The 18,194-nt window shown below is 41.5% G+C and overlaps 1 protein-coding gene across 5 annotated transcripts in view; it reads right to left on the reverse strand.

The window, feature by feature from the left end:
* FGF13 (fibroblast growth factor 13) overlaps nt 1-18,194 on the reverse strand; it is a 510,479-nt gene that overhangs the window by 188,720 nt on the left and 303,565 nt on the right. For 3 of the 5 annotated variants that reach the window (XM_072744128.1, XM_072744127.1, XM_072744126.1), the window contains exon 3: nt 7,847-8,014. The exons of the other annotated variants lie outside the window; for them this stretch is intronic. In XM_072744128.1, coding sequence (XP_072600229.1) covers nt 7,847-8,014 — 168 coding nt within the window. The remainder of the gene's footprint in view (nt 1-7,846; nt 8,015-18,194) is intronic. 5 annotated transcript variants of the gene reach the window in all.

The following is an 18,194-nucleotide window of genomic DNA, read 5'->3' on the forward strand; positions in this document are numbered from 1 at the left end:
TTGTAGTTTGAGAAGACACATGTTGCAACAATTGCTTGCAAGAAAGGATGTTGGTCACAAGGTGGCAGATTACCATGCTCCTATGGAGAAGCCTGATTAATTCATCTAAAAGCAGAGAGTGGCAGAGGCAAGAGAACTTCAGAAAGGGGTGTGTGCCAATAATGAAGCAGCAGAAAGAATTCAAGGAATCAATCCCATCTACAATTGTATCAAAAACCATCAGATACCTAGGAATAAACCTAACCAAAGAGGTAAAAGATCTGTATTCTGAAAACTATAAAACACCAATGAAAGCAACTGAAGATGACACAAAGAAATGGAAAAGCATTCCATGCTCATGGATTGGAAGAACAAACGTTATTAAAATGTCTATACCCAAAGCAATCTACACATTAAATGCAATCCCTATCAAAATATCAACAGTATTTTTCACAGAACAATCCTAAATTTGTATGGAACCACAAAAGACCCCGAATAGCCAAAGCAATCTGGGAAAAGAAAAGCAAAGCTGGAGGCATCACAATTCCGGAGTTCAAGTTACATTACAAAGCGGTAGTGATCAAGATGGTATGGTAGTAGTACAAAAACACACACAAATCAATAGAACAGAATAGAAAACCCAGGAATAAACCCATAAGTATATGGTCAATTAACCTACAATGCTGGAAAGAATATACAACAGGAAAAAGACAGTCTCTTCAACAAATGGTGTTGGGAAAATTGGACAGCAACATGCAGAAGAATGAAATGGAGCACTTTCTTATGCCACGCATAAAAATAAATTCAAAATGGATGAAAGACCTAAATGTGAGGCAGGCCACTATTAAAATCCTAGAGGAGAACACAGGCGATCTCTTTGACATCAGCTTAGCAACTTCTTGCTAGATATGTCTCCTGTGGCAAGGTAAACAAAAACAAAAAATAAACTATTGGGAATCTCATCAAAATAAAAAGCTTCTCACAGTAAAGGAAACAATCAACAGAAAGGGGTGTGTGTGAGTGCGCATGCATGTGTGCGTACGCGTGTGTGTTGAGAATGATGGATACCTTACATGGCCACAAGTTCTAAAGGTCATATAAGTGCTGGCTGTTCAGCAGTGCCCTCTCATCACAGGGCACCTCCTAAAGAGGCCCATGCAATCAGCACGATAAGAATTCTGAATTGACAGTTGACATCACACTCCAGACCTTATGCCAAGGTGATTTTTTCCTAAGGCAGTGATCCCAACCCTGTTAGCACATTAGAATCACCTGGGGAGTTTTTTTAAAACTACCTCTGCCAAGAGAGATTCTACAGGGTTTCTGTTTGGAAAAGTTATCAGTTAGATGGTTGGTTTTGATCTGATGTTGGGCTCAGGCATCAATACTATTCCAAAGGTCCTCGGGTGATTCCAGTGCGTAGCCAAGGTTGAGAATCATCTAAATAATCTAAAGCAGTGTCACTCAAAAGTATGGTCCACAGACTTAGTGCTGATCTGTGAACTATGTCACTACACACATTTTTTATTTCATTCAACTGACATTATTTTTCACAGCAAGACAGCAATACTTTCTTGATGAAGAAAGCACTGCATTGGTTTATATTCTGGCACAAGCTCCTTATCTCATCATTGACTTGAAACAAATAATTTCAGACCCAGCACTGATCCATGGAACCCCACTTTGAGGAGCTTTCCTATCTTAGGAAAGGGTGGGGGCAGAGAGATAGAGAACAACATTCATTCCCAAAGTGTATTACTTGTCAAAGCCCAGCTGTGATGGGGAATAGCTGATGCTCAGTGGAGCCAGCATGGTGTTTCCCAAAGTGTATTTGTGGGACGTTGATAGGAATTATGAACAAAAAGTGCTTGGTAGCTGGAAGATTTTTGCCCAAAGTCAGATTCCTGATTCATAAGGCTCCTCAAAACTTTTAATATATTCTTATGAATTGAGACCCTCTAAGAGTGGTGTGGAATTTAGGAAACACGCATTTGATCACAGAATCTGTCTTTTCACATAGATGTATGATCAATATTTCATGAAACATTAATTTGGAAAATATCGATCTGCTAATTATTTAAGAACATGTGGAAGAGAGTATAGTCAGTCCCCACAGTCTCTTCAACCAGGCAAGCAAGTTATCATTTAAAACAAAAGACAGAGTGAAAAGTAGAACGGAGGCAACAGCACAATCTTGGGTATCTCCTTAACATGGCGAGGCCTTCATACATTAGGGTTCGGCTGGATTTTGGGAAATGGCTGAAAGTCATTCAGGCTATGTCTTTTTGGACAAAGGAACATAGCCTCCCTGGGTCCCACCATGCTGAGTCAGAATGGCATATTTTCTTAAGTGGTTTATCCACTGGCTTTGAAGATCAAACAAACAAACAAGAGGAGTTGCTGAGATATCAGACCCTCAGAAGCCATATAGTATTAAACTACACTACTATTACTCAGAAATAATAGCTTTGACGGGGCAGTACCCATATGGCTGGATGAGGTTTTCAAGTATCGGCACTTAGATTTTCACTTCATTTTTTTTTTTTAATCAAAATCATCGCCATACACTGTCATTCATCCAAAAGATATTTTGGAGCATTTTCCCAGAGCAGTGTTCTTTTAAACATAAAAAAAAAAAAACTTGCAATGGGTCATCAGTGTTGGCTTCATATAGGAGAAATATCTACCTTCGACACTAACAAAGGGAAACCGCAGGAAAACCTAACCGCCAGCTCGATGAAAATACCTAGGTTCAGGTAAGAAAGGAGGCCTGTTGCTTTAAAAAGAGGATCATATTTTCTAGAAACGAATGGTTGCTAGTTTCCACTGCAAAGGCCAGCCTGGAGAGTGAGTTGAGATGCATGTAACTAAAAAGAGAATAATAAATGCCCATCCTGGCCTGAAATTGAATTACTGGCTGTTAAGTATACTTCCTTGATCAAATTATGAGTTTTCTAGAGAGTAGAAACTATCCCCAAAATATGATTTAATTTTGTTTGCTGCCGTAGGTGGGAAATAGGACATAAGAGAGAATGTGCCATTACTAGTCTCCTAATGTTTTAGGATATAAGTCGTCTATTAAGAAATAGCTGACATGCAACCGAGAGAAACACATCTGAATACCTTCTGGGAAGAAGATAGTATTTACTCATTACTAATCACCAAGGCCTTCAGATTTCTGGCTTTAATTTGTTTTCAATTTGGACCAGTTTTAAAATCTTTCTGGTGACTCTGCAATTAAGCTGCCATTTGCTTCAATGAGCAAAGAAAACCCTCTGGTGTCATTTTGTCATCCTTCAGGTAATACATCAAAAGGCAAGGTGACCCTAAGTCATAGTTATTTCGAAATTAAAAGTTTAAGAATAAAGTCTTTTATCTCTTCAGAGTCACCCAAACATATGACTCCATGTCCTTCTAATAGGAATATCTCTCAGTTCTCACCCTCAAGGGGACAGATATGGAATCGTCATATCCCTTCCGCAAGTCAAGACATTTTCAAGGTGTCAAGCATCAGAGGTTGCTTAGTTTTTATCATACTATTAATTCAAATAGTATCAGACCCATTTTTCTCAAAAGGCCAATTATTATTAAAAATGAGGAAGACACACGACAGGAGACAACAAAGTCGAAGAAAAAGTAAGGATGAAAATAAAGACATTTCCCTTTGTACACGCCTTACTATTCTTCTACCTTCTTCCTCTCCTTCCATTTAGGAAACACTGATGCTATTCATGGGGACATATTCTCTTTCGGGTGTAAAGAAAGCAAGCCAACATCAGAGCAACAGTCGTTGGCACTAGTTACAAATATGCCCCCTTAACATTTGGCACATAATTTTGCTTTCCTTTGGTTGGTAAAAGCTGCCATCCTTCATCACCACTCTTGAGCACAGATTCTCTTCTCCTCCAACCAAAGTCACTATGGTTGGATGCCTCTCTGAATTAAAAGGTTATAGATGCCCTGAGGGAGATGGAATATAAATATAAACAAGACTGTAAGAAAAAGGCCAAACGCTTGATCAAAAGACTGGGTGACAAACCCCCGAGCTCTGTAATATTTTTTCTATATTGTGTTGACTCCTTCAAATTTACTATTGTAAACAGGATTTTTAATCCTAAAAGCAAATACTGAAAATCCAGGATTTATTTTTCTCAGTAGATTTTCAACAGTATCGACCTGCAAGCCTGTATATCTTGGTATGATTCCTTTGAACAATCTTCAAACATCTGTAAAAAGCCCTGAGACAGGCATTTAGGAAACAACAAGTATGAGGATAATAGGCTGGCTCTCAGAAGTTACTCAAAATCAGGGATTTCATTTTGGCACACATCACAATGAAAGGAAAGAATAAAAGCTACCAGACTGTATTTTCTCTTCTCAAAAGGCTCCTGGAACAGTAAGGAAAAAGATCTTGGTAACAACCGCCACTCTCCATGTGGCTTTTCTTATAACAAAGAACGTTGCTGGTACTGAGCCACATTAGACTCTCAGATACTTGTATGTGCGTCTTCAGCCAAATTCCAGTACTCACATAAGATTACATCATAAGTGGTTTTTATGGAAATAATCATATCTCTCAAAATCACAAGCGTTTGGAACAGATTAAAGAACTTATTTTGGAATTGGCTGCTCAGAAATAGAAACCTGTTTTTGGCAAAGTGTGATTTGGCTTTAGTGTATCCTGAAAAGCCAGTGGGATAGTTCCATCCTTCAATGCATTGTTTCACATGGCTTCTGAGTGCCCTGGACAGGATATAAAAATACCTTTTAAAAGACAGATGACTGTGAACTGTAAATAAATGGTCTATACCAAGTCTCACGGGGATAATCTGGCCCTCACAAAGACATCACCAATCAAACGAAACACCAAGACTTTGTCTGAAATAATAGAAAAAGGGTTGGTCGATTTTTATCAATTCAGTAAGACAAAAATTAATTGCAACTTTATCGTAATACACATAAAGCTCTTTGACCTAATTTCATCATTTCTAAAACACCCAACTCAAACTTTTATTTTCCTCCCAAATTTCAACGAAGGTTTCATTTTTCACTTGAGGGTTATATAAAAAACCACCTGGTTAGAAGAGGTCATCCTGTCCATTGCCTTCACAGGCCGTGGAACTGGTAGGTATCCACAGCCAAGGTCAGTTAGGGTCTCATGCTGTGGCCCAGAAACCATGTGAGGAACTCTCTTCAAAATGCTTCACATGGGAATAAAATATTTCAAAGTATGGATATAGTTTACAGTTAAGACTCTATTTGTAAGAGGCCTTTTATTTCCACTTATTGCAATAACATGTTACAGCAACTATAAGAGAAAACTTAAGACTGTACTTTACAGCATTTAAAAACCAGTCTTGCAAAAATCTTCCAGGTTGCCAGAGTGACCACTGAACCCTTCCAAATCTGCAGTTCCTTCACCTCCTGGAAATGACGAGCTTTGGCATCCTACATGAAGCAAGCATGTTAGTTTCTTGGCAGAGTCTCCTTATTTATCCTAGATCGCTTCCACAGCATGATTGCTCTCACCCCATCTAAGATCTTCTGGACAGCTCTAATTTGTACAGAGATCAAGTGTTTTCATTTCAAGGTCTGGGTTTGCCATTAACTTCTGAGAACCTCGTTTGAAGGGGGTACAGTAAAAGTGTAAACAGTATTCAAATGTCATTCCAGAAAGCCTGTAATGAGTCTAATACTATTTATGAATAAGCCATAGTAGTAAGGAGGGAAATTTTAACTTCACTATCCCAGAGGACCTGGAAGGAGAGCGAGATAAGGAAAATCTTCAATCTGAAAGAAGACAATGCCCATCATCAAAGTGTACAACTGAAAGGATGACAGTCACATTAAAGCATGATGGCAGCCACTCAACGTGTGGATGAAACGACAGACTAAAAACTATCCAAACCTTGAATAAGGAGTTTTACCACTACCCATTCCTATAGAATTTTTCATATCTGAAAACATTCATAACAGTATGTATACACAATATGCTCCAGGTGATATTCTAAAAATTCACAGATCCTGCCAAAATTGTCTGTAATAAGAAAAGGGATGGGGGTTTACATGTATTCAACTGTATTTTTCTTAAGTCTGAGTACTGTTAAAATAATTTGAATTAACTTTCTGATTGCTTGACTGAATTTAACCAGGTGCTTCTCAAATCGCTTCTTTTTCTTCCTCTCACCCAAATCTGTTTTTCAGGTTGATGTGCGAGTAGAAAAATAGTATAGTATCTGTCACACATCTATTTAATTATGTTATATATATTTCACATATATGACTATATAATAAACACTCTATATCTATAACACAGATACTGGTTTTATACTTGCAAATACACACATATGTCATTTTAGAGAAAAGAAAGCAGAAAATATTGGAATGCATCATAAATAATTAACTGTCACTCGTTGAAAGTTTTTGTTTCATGGAAGCATAAAGTCAAGTTGGTATCCTCTCTACCAAACCACCAAAAGATTCATTTTACTCACTGTAAAGGGTCATCATCTACATCTCCAGATGGGTTAAGTGTTGACATCAGAACTCATGCCCAAAGTAGACAGCTGGGATGCCAAAGCATGGGTAAGAAACAAAGGCAAACATTCTATTCTAATGCGGAATTATAAACAAACATAGTAAAATGTACACCACTCCTTTTCTTCCAGTGAACATTTAAAACACTCGTTGGAAGTGAGGGGAAGGGGGCCTCTGAGATGTAAAATACTGAGTCCAGAATTACGGACTAGAGTCAATGTGGAGTCGTCTCCTTCCACACCAAACTTTAAACAGAACCACTTGGCAGTTTTTCTATGTCGGAAAGACAGTTGTAAGGCAGATACCCGAAATGTTGCAAAAGGGCAACCTGAAATAGGAACAAAGTCGCTTTTAGAAATCATACCAGCGCCATTTATGCAGAAGTGTACACCCACTGCCAAAGGGCAGGTGCATTTTGTCACTTCCAATGTCACTCCCTGGTCAACCGCATCACTAGGATCTGCCCTGGAGGGAACACAGGCCGTTTTACCATGAGGAATTAGCACACACAGGGGGCTTCTCAACTGGCACCTTGGGAGTTGCAATGTACACAAATGGCAAAGACCACATTTTGTCACGTGAAAAATGTTCCCGTTTGATATGTGCAAAAAAAAAAAAAAAAGAGGGGAAAACAGAAGAATACTCTCTCTAGACAGACGAGGTACTTTAGCGATAGATCCGCAGCGCGGATGGCGATGGACACGCTACAGACCCCACTTTAAGTACCAGCAAGTCGAATTTTCCACACCTGTCCTTGAGCTGCAAAAGGAGAAAAAAAAAAAACCCCACCAAACCACTCATGGTTTCCTGGAGGCATGCATTTCACCATGGCAAAGTGCAACGGGGCGTGCATTACATGAGACGGCAGGCCCGGCTTCAGCGGACTACGGAGATCGCGAGCATTCTTCAAGCACAATGCAGGAAGCTTTACGGAGCGGAGGAGAGCCCGAGAATTTGGAACCATCTTCTCACTCGGTCATTTGGGAAGTGTCATTCCTCAGCCCACTCCTGTCTCAGGAATACCGGGTGATGGGACCCAGACGTGGCCAGAGGTTGGCTGCGGGAGCAAGCAACGTCGGCAGCCAGGATGGGGCAGCCGAACCGGGCTCAGCGGCGAGAAGCAGAGGCTGCTGCGCGCTGCGCCCCAGGGACTGTGTCACGCAGGGTCCCTTCCGAGCCCGCACGACACAGTCACCGGCGCGCCGGGGGCCCTCCTACCTGCCAGGGGCCCGCCACCACACAGCACACCAGAGGGCAATGCACAGTCAAAAAGAAAGAGAAAGAAAGAAGGAGAGAAAACAAGCAAAACACGCGGCCGGCGTGCACAAACCTTCGGGCTCTGTGTTTTCTTTGTGGTGTACTTGCTTCAGCGGGCAGCAGAAGATTTCGTGACACTTAGCACGAAAGGGGGACTCTTTTTTCTTTAATTCCGCAGATTGGATGGAATCTTGCCGTAACATAATGTATTCCTGTGTGCCAGGGGGGGCGTCATCCAGAACTGTGGTCACCACATAACAAAATGAACTCGAGTTAGAGCTTCATGAAAGCAGCGAACGTCTTAAATCACATCTACTCCCAGGGAAGACCAAAGAAACAACATTCCTAAGAAAAGTCGCAAAGCAAATCATTGAATGGCTTTCGGATGTTATTCTTAGGGGCTGACTTTAAAATAACGAAGCCCTGGGAATAGCTTCCTCAACTACGTAGAACTCTGTTGCTAGTGTAACGAAAATTTAAGGGCGTGAAACTGGGCCAGGAGCACAATAAAACCTAAATAAATAAATAAATAAATAAATAAATAAATAAATAAATAAGAAGGCCGATAAAAAATAAGGCCAGGAGCCTTAACGTCAATAACCGTATTGTATCTAAATAAACACCATATACTCTCGCTCACATGTTTCAGCTTAAGATACAATATAAATATCTGCAGGTTGAACTGGCTGATGTCCCCCAATTATCAGTGTCTTAGTTGATGTTTCTTTCCTTGGTCTGCTCCCCGGGAGAACCTGACTTTAGCGCAACATATACTCAGTCACAGAGAAGATTCAAGGGCGCTGCTCTTTAATCTTTGATTTTCAAAGAGAACTGGGGCTGTTGCACATATTCTTCGGATATTCAGAACCCCTTAATGAGCACAAGAAATTCTAGTTGAGAGCCTAACAATCAACACGGGATCTGATTCAAAGACCTACCTGGTTCACGAAATTTGGCCTGTCCTTAGATATATCCCAAGCCCCTCTCACCTTCTTTCCAGACCCTTTCTGGATTTCCTAACCAAGATTGTCAATAACTAGCGCTTTCTCCCTGAAAAAAAAAAAAAAAAAAAAAAAACCATGGGTTCTGCTTTTACAGGGTCCACCACAACATTCTTCAGCCTGAAAACCACCCACTTAAGGGAGTGGGGTACAAATTCGATCTGTATTTGCAGAAACAGGGAACTGACCCCAGAGTGGATTTTTTTTTCTCTTTCACACCCTTCCCAATAAGGCCGTTCCATTTTGCCAAGAGTGAGTCAGTGCCTCTAAAGCTGTGATTAATGGCATGCTGACTCATCCTACTCCCCCAAATGCATACACTTAGCATGCATTTAGAAGGACCGATACCACCAGCAACCCTCTTATCGGGAGAATAATTCTGTGGTGTTTGTAAAATATAAACAGCTTCTGGTTGGTATTCAGTGGGACCTGAAGCTTCTGTGTTTGGCAAAGCATTCCAGCTCATTGGCTGGGATTTTAATGACCTTTAAGAACTTTCTTTCATGTTGGGCTAAAAAAAATGGTGTAAAAACCAACAAAACTTTTAAATTAGAATTATGAGTTTAAAACTAGTTATTGATAGATGGCTTGTATGTGCAATTGTTGTCTTCCTTTATAAGTCATTAAATTATGCAAGAAGGTGATGAATATTTTAGTCAGCTCTCTATTTTCCTCTAGCATTCAGCAGCAGTAATCAAAAATATTATATAGGCACACCATCACAGTTTTTCCTGGCAGAGAGTTCCCTTCATCTACTAGGAATGTGACTATAACTCCATAGAATCTCGTTGTGAAATGCACATCTTTCCTAGCAACAGCTGCTATTCAAAACATTTGCAACCATTTCCTGCTATGAGCAGAGTTATGATAATATAGACACTTATCAAATTCCAGCATCACAGCTGAAGACCAATTCTGGTTCTACCACCCAAAATATTTAAAGAAAACCTCCCAAACTTGGAACTCTTTAAAAAAAGGAACTCCCATCATTATATAGAAGCTAAGAAATTCCACTTTCACGCACTGTATATAAAAAATATATTTTACGATGAAAGGACAATTGGAGGAATAAGAAGAAAAGAACAACTTTTTGATAATACATAGAGAACTTGTCATTCAGAAGCCCATGATAAACATCAGGAAATTGACTTCCACCCTCATTTTGCAATACCAACAATGACGTCACAAATGGGCATTTCTGGAGATTAATGGCAGACTGAAGCTAATAGCCTTTTGCTGACTCTCCAGCCATCAACTTTTCCCAGCTGGTCATTAATTCCCAGAAAATGCCTTGCACTGCCATCATTATTGTTTAATTAGATACAACTGGTTATCTGTAACATACAACAAAATCCTAATAAAAGCGACATGCTGTCCGATACAAGAACCAGTCCCAAAATTCATCATGATGGGGAAAGCATGAAGGTCACAAAAGTGCAGGATAATTGCTTTCCACAAAATTCTCTCTCCTGTTCTTTCTTCAAATTGAATTCAGCAAGTGCAAAAGGTGCCAAGATGAGAGCGTTTAAGGAGCCATGTGAGTAATAACCACAGGCATAGAACATTTCCTTGGAAATTGTGAACATCTGGGAGTTAATGGCTCAGCTTTGGGTCTCAGCCTGTCGCTACTCAATGCCCCAAACATCAGTCAATTCAGGCAAAACAGAAAAAAAAAGTCAATTTATCAATAGCTTGGTGTCACGTTGACACAAGAGCTAGAAACACCGTGGACTTTTTAACCAGAAGTGACACTGCATAGGCAACACCTCACTTGGGTCTATAAAATTTCCGAACTTGAGGATATTCTACATGAAAAATTGAAACTATTATATCAAATCCACTTATTCTCAGGGCTCCCTCAGGTAGGACAGTTGCTATATGTGCAATGACAGCAACAGGATTGGCAGGGGACTTCCCACAGGACCCCAGCACTAGGGCAGGTGAGCACCTTAATTCTACTTCTCTTGAAAAGGGATGAGGATGCAAAGCTTTCAAGGAGCATTAGCTCTATAAAAGGGAGAGGAGGCTTATAAAGTAACCAACTCATCAAAACAGTAAAAAAAGAATGTGACTCTTTTTTCCCTGGCTTAGCCCAATGTTTTCTGCCATCTTCCTCCTTCTAGTACATTCCCTTCTTACCAAAGACCTCTATCCTCTGTAGGCCACTCCTTCTTCTGTTCATTTGAACTATCTGTCCAGATTTATGCAATGACTCCTGCTGCCCTCCCCAACAATAGATTTATCCAATCTTGGAGGGAGATAAATGACTCCAGTGATTAGGTAGACAGTGGATTTACACAAAGCCTCCTCCAGTTTCAGAGGCTCAACTTAATTCTTCAAGACAAATAAGACCGGAAGAGTAGCCCATGGTTGATTTCCAGACCATGTGGCCCCATGCTTTGAGGAAGGTTGCCGAGCCCCATGACAACAACTACCAAGAGGTAGGCCTTTCCTGGGAAATTGCACCCATATAGCCAGTGACCTTGGCCTTGATCACCCAGCCCGTTTCCTCGGGATTGCAAAGTCCCACAGGAGTGGTCAAGAGCTGGGAGAAGACAAGTGCACACATGCAAATCCACACATCCAGACACGCAGACACTGGCAGGTGGCATACTCAGACATGGAAGTGACAAGAATAAGTGACTTTAGGAAGGGGATGATTGTTATGAGCACAATTTATGAGGGAACTAGGGCCTGTTATAAAAGGTGTTCTATTGACTAACCACTGAGGTAGGTAAGCCTGCATCTAGAATTGATGTTCCAGCGGCAGCACTGGATTGTTACTAAACCATCTCCACTGTCCTCTAGGTCTTTCAGCAATCACCAAGATCAAGGACAGGGGTAGGGGGGCAGTTAGGGCAAGGGAAGGGGGTTTAAGTCTAAGCCTGATGACCTGGTCTAAGCTATTCATGTTCACAGAGATACAGTATTGCCATTTTCAACTAGACACAGAGAAAGCAATAATCCATAGCAAAACTTAATCACCAATAAAAAATAATCCCAATGTGAGCACTGGGTGTTATAGTATATGTTGGCAAATTGAACTTTAAAAAAAATTTAAAAATAATCCCAATGTAATGTACCTTTTAAAGGTATTTTTAATTAATGAAGTTAACATTTATCCCTATTTTTAAAAATCCAGTTGTTTTGCTCTAGAACTTTACCAATAAGTATAACATTGGCTACATAAAACAGCTACCTAAATATTTAGCAATATCACAAACACTACAATGTAATCCTCCGTGTCATTCCAAACAAAATTTCTTCAGAGATTATTAAAAGCAACCCCTTTGTCTCAAAACATAAGAAAAATAAAGCTCAGGAAAGGGTACTTTAACAAAGCCCAGCCTGAGAGCCATGATTCCAGCGTGTTTACCAGCAAAATCTAAAGTAAGACTACATTGTACAAACACTATATATTAAAAAGGAATAGGGTACTTCAGTATGACTTAGCTTAAAAGATTACCCCTGCCTCTAACACATTTTTCTTTCTTCATCCAAAGACAGAAAGGCAACCAGAGACAGCCTAGGAAACTATTTCGACAATGCCACATAGGCCCTTGCCCCCTTGCCAGGTCACTGTAATTTTCAAGGTTTGCTGGTTTCAAACTGGAAGCAGTTAACAATCCCTCAATTATTTGATGGTGGTGGGGTTTTTTTGTTGTTGTTTTTTGTTTTTGCTTTCAAATGAACTCTTCACAGAGATGACTCAACATACGTAATTAATGGTACCTGATTCTAAATCAAAGCGAATCTGAGATCATCAGGGCAACAGAAATGAAATGATTGGAACTACCAATCAAAGTTATTAGACATATTAGTGACTCCAAGAGGCAACTACATAAAAACACCTATGAATCAGAAAATGTGGCAAAATATACACATTATCAAATGTCCTCACATAATGAGAAAAAAAGTGAGAAGAAAATAGGAGTAATTGGAGCAATTACTCTTCCATGTCACCGAGCACCTGTCATGCTGAAAAGTACATTCAACCACAGGATGAGTTAGCTCAAGACCTCCATTTTGCCTTCCGGCTAACTACCTATTACTTATCTGTATATGATATTTAAACTCTACTGCCAGAGTGAAAATGATCAGGATGGCAGGTCTAAAGGTAAATGAGTAACTGAAGTAAGTAATTCACTTAACGGAATTGAATACTAATGATCAGCCTAAAAACAACTTTAAAATACTTCTTCCAGAAGTTTCAGTTGCCTTCTTCTTTGCAACCTCCCCCGTCTCCATTCAGCCCCCTCAGCCACTATTAGGACTTCCTCCAAATTTTGTTTGTTCAGGCTGTTTTGTTCTTTTCTCGGTAGGATTAAATGCAGACTCTCTGTCGTGGTAGCTTCCCACCTCCTCAATTCCATCAATACCTCTCTTGTTCTTCCTCACACTAGATTTTTCCATTAGTATCTAGAATATGGTAAACATTTTCTTGCCCGAAGACCAAATACTTGCTGCTGATTATGACTCCCCCTCTATGTCCTTCGAAGTTCTACTTAAATGTCACCTTCTCAGAGGTGTCTTCTCGGCTACCTTAGGTAGGTCTGTACACAACTATAATTTGTAAATGCATGTATGTGTGCATGTATGTTTATGCATGCACGCAGGGATGCACATGTGCGTGTGTCTCGTCTCACTCTCCCTACAAGCATATTGAGAAGCTCCCTCAAGCAGGAACATTAATTGTCTTATTTATCACTCTATAGTTTTTGGGTTATCATAGTAGGCTTTTACTGAAACGTTAGGTTGATAATTATTTTCATATGTATGTCTTTCCTCCACAACTTAAATGTAAGTTCCAGAGGGCAAGAACCATGTCTTTTGGTATCATCTTTGCTTTCCCTAATGGCCTTGAATGCTTTTGCACATGGTAGCTCTACATGCATAAGATCACTCCCTTCTAGGGAGAGTCATGCCTACCCTGAAAGTGTGTGCTGAGAAGGGATCATAAATGGAAGGGGTTCAGCACATTGCCTGGCTGCTGATAGGCACACAGTGGACACAGCCATGGAAGAAATGCTGTCTGTGAGAGAGATGAAACTGTTGAGCACTGCATTCTGGCAGTGAGGACATCAGGCCTCACTGCTAACCTTCTGGGGGACCTCTGGAATGCCACTTCACCTGTGAGCCTCAATTTTCCCATTTCAAAAATAAGTGATGGGTACTAGGCCAAGGGTTCTCAACACTGGCACTTTTGACATTGGGGCTAGATAATTCTTTGTTTTAAGAGGCTGTTCTGTGCACCAAAGGATGTTTAGCAGCATCCCTGGCCTCTCCTCACTAGGTGCCAGTACCATCCCTCCACCCTCCCCCCCTGGCCAAGTTGTGACAACCAAAAATGTCTCCAGATATTGCCAAATATCCCTTCCTAGTAGGATGAAGGCAAAATCACCTTAGCTGAGAATCACTGGACTTGATGATGGATAAAGCCCCTCTGGTTTATAAACCTCTTTATAGAGAATAAGCACCAATCCTGGAAGTTCCTTTGTGACCCTTAGAGATGCTAAGCATCCTGCCAGGACTCAGCTATTCTGTTTGGGGCATGATTACTACCCCGCACAGTCCAGACAAGAAAGAGAAGAAAATGCACCGGTGAGCGTGCCCCATCACCTCGGCAACAGAAAGCCTTTGACTGGCAAGATGTCAAGCACAACTGCTACACATCAGTGGAGTCATTGCTCAGCCTAGGGAAAAGGCTTTTTCCGGCAAATGATGACACTGGGCAGCACCTATGGTGAGCATCCTCAGACACCTGCTGTGAATAACAGGTGGGGCACAGCCAACCAAAGACCTGGCTTGGATGGGTATGAGAAGTACAAAGAGGAGGCTGGGAAACTCTCTCTGACCTTATCCAGGGAGCTTTCTTGAAGCCTGGCCTTCCCATCTTCTAAAAGCCCAAGTCACCAGGGAGGAAGCATCCTCCTACTGAAGACAGAAATGAGTCCGTTAACAAGAAAAACAGCCTGTTTCAGCCATCTCCACCTGGCCGAGTTCCCCTCAGCCTGGTGCAACCACAGTCTAAACCACAGTTCTCAGCTGTGGTGGAGCATTAACGTGACCTGGGGCACTTTAAAAAGTAAGATACCCACGGTGATCAATTCAATCAGAATCTCCAGGCTGGGGCCAGGCACTGGTAGGTTTCCAAGTTCCTCAGCTGATTCAACTGCACAACTGGGGTACAGAATAATTCAAGCCCTTCCACACTGTCCCCAGTGAAAAGTCCTCTTTCCCCCCTTGGAGGGTGGGCTCTGGCCCCCTGTCATCTTATGATTTCCATTTCTTTCCATATCTCAGCCCAGCATTACCACCATGCCTTGTGCGGTGGTGCTATATGAGGTATAAAATTGTACAGCAGTCCGTATCTCCACATAGCAGCCCCGTTCCAGCTGGAGCAACCACCGTGGCTTGCCCACAGCTCTACCAGTGCATTAATCCATCCCTGCCCTCTGTTCTCTTTATCTTTTTTTTCAAAATGATTCTCTCACCAGCCAGTTTTGTTGAACTGAGTCAAACGAAGCTATATTCTTATCAACACCCCTCAAGATGAATGTCTTAGGCTGGTGACAACATATGTCTTTGGCCTGAAGCCAGCCCATGATGCTTCATCTCACTAGCCTGGTCCCTCCACATCAGCTCCTTACATAGGCTCCTCACCCTCAAGATCCACACAGCTATTTCCAAGTTTCCATATGCTACAGCCTTAACCAAATACAGTCTAAGCTCCCAGTCACAAAACAAAATGGTGCCAAGAGTTCATTGGGAACTTTGTTGGTGATTGGCTAAATATGCTGGGACTTCTTTCATGACATCAGACAATTAGAGATTGGGGATACATTTCCCAGAAATTGCTTCTTTGAACCCTGTAATTCAAGGGTTCTCCACCCTAGCCCCAGAATCAGAATTGCCTGGGGAGCTTTTTTAAAAAAGGCTCACCTCTAGAGATTCTCATTTAATTGGTTGCATAGCACAGTGTGGGTCATAGTAGTCCTTAAAAAGCTTCTCGGATGTTTCTAATTGTGCAGCTAAGGTGGCAAACCAATATGTCTAATTGAGGGAACAAGAGAAAAAATAAAGCCACAAATGTAAGCATGATTAACTGCAAAGATGTTTTCCTGAGCAAAGAAGGAAGAGCTCTAAAGAAACTGGGACTTTCAGGTGCTAGGCCCTATAATTGAGTAAGGAATACAAATGGATCTTTCAAGGAGAAAGTCTCAAAAACCTTAGGGAATGCAGAGGGGTGTATTGGCAAAGGCCTTACAACCAGTCTGTCCTGGTTTCAAATCCCAGGTCTGAGACCATAAGTGGTCTCCACAGTATGGCCTTGAGCAAGCCATGTACCCTCTCAGAGGCTTAGTTTCTTCACCCATAAAATGGGATGCCCGCTGTTCTTTTTTTTTTTTTATTTTTATTTATTTATGATTGTCACACAGAGAGAGAGAGAGGCAGAGACACAGGCAGAGGGAGAAGCAGGCTCCATGCACCGGGAGCCCGACGTGGGATTTGATCCCGGGTCTCCAGGGTCGCGCCCTGGGCCAAAGGCAGGCGCCAAACCGCTGCGCCACCCAGGGATCCCGATGCCCACTGTTCTTAAAGGAAGGCCATGAACCAGCAGCACAGATACCACATGGGAGCTTGTTAGAAATGCAGGCTCTTAGCCTCACCAAATTCAGACCAAGAGAATCAGCATCAGTCTTTTCAAAACATTCTGAGGTGACTGCTACACACCTAGAAGTCAAGATTTGCCTAGAACAGTGGCTGGCACACAGTGCAGGCTCTGTCTGGGTTTACTTCCTTCTCTCTCAAGGCCAAACAACTATTTGGGCAGCACTTCAATGTATATTTGTGGCAACCCTGCCACCTCTGCTATGACCTTGGGCACATCCATATCCCATCTTTTATAGATGACCAAACTGAATTACAGTGTTCAACAGGGCTGTTTTAAGAATTAAGAGAGATTTTGTGGGTAGAAGCATCCAGCACAATGCCTAGCCCTTGATAGGTACTCCATACACACGAAGTACTCCTTGAGTATTGACCGAAGTTGAATCACAGTTAATGCAAAACTGCCTTTCCCTAGTCTCCATAAGGCTTACACAATCTTCATTTTAGTTTTCTAATCAAAGTAGGGGGTTGGCCCGCAGGAGAAAAAAGGTGGCTGTACCACTCACAGAGCAGTAAATTGACTGACAAAAGGTATTTCTTCTGGAATGATGTATGGAATTTCTTTTTTTTTTTTAAGATTTTATTTATTTTTTCATGAGAGACACACGGAGAGAGAGAGAGAGACAGAGACACAGGCAGAGGGAGAAGCAGGCTCCATGTAGGAAGCCTGATGTGGGACTCGATCCTGGGCCTCCAGGATCATGCCCTGAGCCCAAGGCAGATCCTCAACGGCTGAGCCACCCAGGCATCCCATACATATGGAATTTCTAGAAAATGTTTACCTATGATTGGCTTCATTGAAAAAATTGTATTTGGTCTCACTTATTTTCTTTCTAATGCAGAGTGCTTCTGGCCAGTCTCTTAAAGACTGAAACTCTATGGGTGCCTGGGTGGCTCAGTCGGTTGAGTGTCCAACTCTTGGTATCAGGTCTGATCATGATCTCCCAATAGTGGGACTGAGCCCCACTTTAGTCCATGTGCTCAGCATAGAGTCTGCTTTACATTCTCTCTCCCTCTCCCTCCCACTCACACACTATCTCTCTCTCAAATAAATAAAATCTTAAAAAAAAAAAAGACTGAAACTCTAGGCAGCCTGTAAAGATTACTGTAAGACAGACTCTGGGTATTACTTTTGCATCAAATTTTCTGCCTCTTCATCCATGCATAAATAGGGAGGCAATGGCATCATTCAATAAGTGGCCTTTCTCTTCAGACACAATAAGCTAGGGGACAGTTCCCATATAATTCACTGTCTAATGCATGTTTGTTCCAGTCAGCTTTGCTCTATTTGTGTGTGTCTCTGTCTGTCTGTCTGAGGCTTTGCTTTTAATAATTGTTAGTAAAGGTGCTCTGGTTAGGCTCACAAAATGATGTCATAGCTACTCATAGCAACAGCCTGAAGTCTTCTCAGCCTTCGATCTTAAGACCTTTCTTGGGCAATATCACAGGCTAAATTGCTAGGGAAAGCCTATTTTCTCCTATCAATCGTTTCCATTTTTAGAGCACCAACTCTCAGAGGACTGGGGTTTCCTCACCAATATACTAAAGAGCACACTCTCAAGCACCACACCCACATCCTCCTAGAAAATGTGCTCAGCAACACCATACTTCTTCACATGGCATGCTTGAAGAGTCCTGCACTACTCGTTGTCATTATTTCTCTAGAGTTCTTATTTCATATTTTGAAAGCTAATCTGTGATATAGATCTCATGGTTGCTCTAAGTCTCTGGAGAGCTCAGGAAACCCCA

Source organism: Vulpes vulpes, chromosome X, assembly GCF_048418805.1.
Source record: "Vulpes vulpes isolate BD-2025 chromosome X, VulVul3, whole genome shotgun sequence".
Taxonomy (NCBI): domain Eukaryota; kingdom Metazoa; phylum Chordata; class Mammalia; order Carnivora; family Canidae; genus Vulpes; species Vulpes vulpes.